Source organism: Glycine soja, chromosome 6 (genome assembly GCF_004193775.1).
Source record: "Glycine soja cultivar W05 chromosome 6, ASM419377v2, whole genome shotgun sequence".
Classification (NCBI taxonomy): Eukaryota; Viridiplantae; Streptophyta; class Magnoliopsida; order Fabales; family Fabaceae; genus Glycine; species Glycine soja.
Genome location: NC_041007.1, coordinates 11853551 through 11858451, shown reverse-complemented (window position 1 = coordinate 11858451; position 4901 = coordinate 11853551). Strand labels below are relative to the sequence as shown.

The window sequence follows — 4901 nt, the reverse complement described above, 5'->3', positions numbered from 1 at the left end:
GTTTTTTATTTAAGATAAAGTTTTATTATCTTTTTTACATACAATAGGATTTTTACATTTTTACATTTTTATGATATATGATATATGATATTGATAGTGATATATAATATGTTTATATATTTTTTTTGGGATATTTTATAAATAAAAAGTCACAAGTGTTTAAAATTAATTTAATACTAAAATTAGAGATATTATAAAATATTTTTTTTCTAAAGAAAATTAAATAAATTTTGTATACAAACATTACATAAATATGTTTATATATAAATATGTTTATATATGTAATTTTATATTTTTCAGTTATTTAAATAAATATTTTTATTAAATATTTATGATTTAATAATAAAATATTTTTGTATTTTTAATTATAAACTAATTTTTAAGTTAATTTTGTCAAATATAATCTTAAGATGGATATTAATTACCAATCATTGTACATATAAAAAAAATTATATTCTAATTAAATTTAATAATAAATTAAAAATTTATTAAATATCACAATAAAATACATTAATAGCGTTAAGTATTACAAAATTTCACGTTTAATGTGTTAATTAATACCGTTAACTTTATCCTAAAAACTAAATACATCAATTGAAGTTTTTTCTTGACACATTAATGATATGTTCATAAATCATAAATGACATGGTGCGCACAATAAATAATCTTGTACAAGGAAATAATTATTACTAATTAATTATCTTGTTTAACATAGACTCTCGACTCTCAGGTAGCAAGCATCAAGAAAAGTGCATCACCGTCATTTTTTAGGTAAAAAATAACAAAAGCGAGCATCGCAAAACCATGAGTATTTTAGAAAAGTTCTAATCTTGATGTTCATTATTTAATTAGCTTTTGGAACTAAAATTAAGCCTTTTTTTCCTTTCTCCTCTGCCCATAATTGTAAGAAGAAGAAGAAGAAGCACATACCTGTTTTGTTTTGCATTGATCAATGCCACCTTCATCCATTTCTGTTTTTCATTTTCATTCTCATTCTCATTTCATTTTATTAATTGAATCACATTTCTCTCGACTTTTATGCTAACTACTGAGTTCCCTCTTACCCATAAACTTTCAGTAGCCAAAATTTTAACTTTTCTATAATCATCGAATCCAAGAGCTTTTTTAGCAATTCGCTGACACCCATTTAGTTTCACTCCCGAATTCATATATTCCTTACGTAAGTTTTCCCAACGTGTTTTTGGCTGAAGTTGTTGTTGTTTTGTTTTAAGGTTTTTGCTTCAATGTTGGGTTCTTGTGCTTCATTTTGTTCATTGGTTGTTATTATTTTTTGGTTTGTTTAGAGCAACAAGGAAAAGATGGGCGAGGGAGAGAAATTTCAGCTGGGAACTGTTGGCGCATTGAGTATGTCTGTGGTGTCGTCAGTGTCGATTGTGATTTGCAATAAGGCGTTGATGAGCTCACTGCATTTCATTTTTGGTAAGTTTTTTTAAACAATTTAGCTATTAGCAAATTGATATATGATTAAGAAATGACAAGTTATTTGTGTGTCTAATTTTTGGTGACTATTACAAGTGTGTTGTTTCCATTTGTGTGATTTTGTATATGAGTCATTCAAGTGTTTCATAATTGAATTGACTGATGGGGTTAGTCTACCCTAACATGGAGAACCAAGTATTAAATCCTTAATGGGAAAGATGTTTACATTTAGTATTTGTCATTCGAATAAGATTGCCTTTGAAGGAGGATACATGTGGGGAACAAGAAAAAAAGTTCAATGGAGGACTGATAAGCTTTAGGTAGGATTCTTTAAATTAGAAGAAATGGGGCTTAATTGAGTTGTCATTTCATTGATGAAAGTATTAAAGTTTAAACTTTTGATGTGATTTTTTAACTTTTGTTAGAAGTAGCTCCATGCTGCATCCTAACCCATTTGAAGTATAATGTCCTAGAGTTGAGGTTTTAATATGTATCCTTGAATTCCCATGCAGCTACAACTTTGACAAGTTGGCATCTTCTTGTAACATTTTGTTCCCTTCATGTGGCACTAAAGTTGAGACTTTTTGAGCACAAACCTTTTGAGCAGAAAGCTGTGATGGGATTTGGAATTCTTAATGGAATATCAATTGGTCTTTTAAATTTGAGCCTAGGCTTCAATTCTGTTGGCTTTTATCAGGTGATTTTTTTCTTTCTCAGCTATATATTTTGCATGTAATATTTTGATTTGTGTTGTTTAAGTTGTTTTTCAAGTTTTTTTGAACAAGCTCTATTATATTTGCATTCAGATGACAAAGTTGGCAATCATCCCATGCACTATTCTATTGGAGATCCTTTTTCTTGGGAAGAAATTCAGGTCTTGTTTAGCCTTTTAAAATTAATGGGACATTTATGATTGATCTCTTTAAGTCTTTATACTTTATGAAGTTTATATACGTCTAGATTTTTAAGTAAGTTCCATTAAAGTATACACTGTACCAACCTTTTTTTCTCTCTCCCTTTCTGTTTCCTTTTAAGCAATTATATCATTTAGAGTGATTTCTAAATTCTAATAGATTTCAAGTCATCATATCATTCGCATGATTTTCAACGTGTCATGTGCCTTTTTGTCCTTTCCTTCATCACATAAATATGAAGACATCTATGTGTCTTCTCTGGTTTCTTGTCTTGAACTAAACTATCATTATTCTTTTCCTTGTCTGATATTCTGGGTTTTTTTTCTTTCTTTTATTCCATATGGCATTGACTCAGTTTGACATTGTGAGATAAGGATGTTGTTGTTGTATGGCATTACCTTAGTAGTTCTACTAATTTTGAATTGTGTTATTAATTGTTTTACCATTATTGTCATTGCAGTAAAAGAGTGCAATTTTCTCTTTCTATCCTCCTTCTGGGTGTTGGAATTGCAACCGTTACTGATCTGCAACTCAATGCTTTGGGCTCTTTCTTATCTTTGCTCGCGGTGATTACAACATGTGTTGCTCAGATTGTATCCTTTAAGAAAGTTCCAATTTTGTTAGTTGCTCAAGTTTTTAATGAAACTAAGAATCAAATAAAAAAATCTACTATGCTTTAGCTTATATGCATTCATTTCCAGTATAAAAAAACTTATATGCATTAACTCCTAGTGGTCTGAAACTTTTTTTCATGATAATTATGCTATTAACTACTTAGGGAAAAAGTGTTGCATAAATTCATATCCTTAACCTTGTAATTTTTCTTCATGATAATCATGCCAATAACTGCATAACAAAAAACTTGTCAATTTAAGTTTCATTTGGCGTATGAGAAGATAGACTTCTTATGAGTTAATATAGCTCCTATGTTCATAGATTTTCTCTATATGTATATATCTACAAGTCTTTACGTGCACTATCTTCGGTTTTACCCAGTGTGTGTGCCTTATCATTCATTTCGCTTGAGCATAGTTTAACAGAAGTATATCTTTCTTTTGTGTGTGACTACTAATAAAAAGATTGTCCCCTTTTTTTTATGCATGGTGGATCAATTGTGTATTTTTGTCTTATTTGTTAAGATCTTAATTAGTCCCTTTCAGATGACAAATACCATTCAGAAGAAGTTTAAGGTTTCTTCTACCCAACTTTTGTATCAAACATGTCCATATCAATCAGCTACCTTGTTAATCTTTGGACCATATTTGGATAAACTTTTGACCAACCTAAATGTCTTTGCTTTCAAGTACACAACCCAAGTGACGGTGAGATTTAAAATGATTTGCGTCCTTATTTTTAAACCCAAATTCCTTTGTTTTGTTAATTTATTTTCGGCTGCTATTTTCTACACTACAGATGGTCATTATTCTTTCATGCATGATCTCTATCGCGGTGAATTTTAGTACATTTCTTGTAATTGGAAAGACATCTCCAATCACCTATCAGGTTCTTGGACATCTAAAGACATGCCTTGTATTGGCTTTTGGATATATTATTGTTCATGACCCTTTCAGTTGGAGGAACATACTTGGAATTTTGGTAGCCATGGTTGGGATGATTCTGTATTCCTATTATTGTGCTCTCGAGGGTCAACAAAAAACAGTTGAAGCTGCCACACAAGCATCAGAGGTTTGTTTTATTTATCAGCATTTTGCATGTCCTGGTGTGTTTTTTTTATCTTGATCATGGACTACAGGAACCCACTTTGTGATTATTTGTTATCCTTATTATTTTCAGGCAAGAGAAGGTGAAACTGAGACTCTAATTAATGTGGAAAATGCAAGTACAGTTTTGAACAAAAGGCCCCCTGTTTGGAGCAAAGAAAAAGATTAGGACTCTGTATGAGCTTTTCAAAATCATAGTTAAGGACAATACATGGGCCTTAAAGGAATTATACCCTTAATTAGGAAGTTTTTCCAGACTTAAGGTCTCAAATACTTAAAGGTGTGAATTGTTTCGTTCAATACTATTAGCTTAGCATTATGTACATTGATAGCCAACCAACAACATTAGAGGGGGGAAGTACATGATCGTGTCTAAGTTATTAGCCAATAGATATGGCTCACTCAGCAAATACTAACAAGATGTTCTTCATATCTTGTTACATATTTAAAAATATTTCATTTTTTTATACTTTCTAGTCTGCTTCCTTAATTGAGTATATATAATCATAATCATCTAATGACATTCTTGCTTACATTGTTGGAAGATGACACGCTGTAGGATATAAATCATGTGTCTTCAATCTCAGCTTCATCAATAAAATGTTGTCAACTAAGAAAAAAAATAGTTGTTATTATTTTATTGGGGGATAGGAATGTGGATTGGAGAAGATAGAGAATTCAATCTCTGACTAAATTTAAAATTCTAGTATGGATAATTTAAATCCATTTCCACTAAAATTAAAAGAAAATATTTCTTGAATAATATTTTTTTACAATCCAAATCCCTAAATTTGATTAGAAAATAATAGTTTAAAAGTTTTGATAA

The 4901-nt window shown here is 29.9% G+C and overlaps 1 protein-coding gene across 2 annotated transcripts; it reads left to right on the top strand.

Moving 5' to 3' along the window:
* Positions 1-677: 677 nt before the first annotated feature.
* Positions 678-4544, top strand: LOC114415705 (UDP-xylose transporter 3-like). 2 transcript variants are annotated; one of them, XM_028380527.1, is made up of 8 exons: positions 678-771; positions 1305-1440; positions 1953-2137; positions 2247-2314; positions 2815-2947; positions 3515-3676; positions 3768-4040; positions 4149-4544. In XM_028380527.1, the coding sequence occupies exons 2-8, from the start codon at positions 1320-1322 to the stop codon at positions 4242-4244; spliced, it is 1038 nt and encodes a 345-aa protein (XP_028236328.1). In that variant the 5' UTR covers positions 678-771; positions 1305-1319; the 3' UTR covers positions 4245-4544. The 2 variants fall into 2 exon arrangements, with proteins under 2 accessions (XP_028236328.1, XP_028236327.1); XM_028380526.1 differs by lacking the exon at positions 678-771 and adding an exon at positions 818-1180.
* Positions 4545-4901: the final 357 nt, after the last annotated feature.

Bases quoted from the DNA above. Each gene is read 5' to 3' on its own strand.
- LOC114415705 (XM_028380527.1), top strand. From the start codon at position 1,320: ATGGGCGAGGGAGAGAAATTTCAGCTGGGAACTGTTGGCGCATTGAGT. The intron at 1,441-1,952 runs GTAAGTTTTTTT...ATTCCCATGCAG, and splicing joins CTCACTGCATTTCATTTTTG to CTACAACTTTGACAAGTTGG. The intron at 2,948-3,514 runs GTATCCTTTAAG...AGTCCCTTTCAG, and splicing joins CAACATGTGTTGCTCAGATT to ATGACAAATACCATTCAGAA.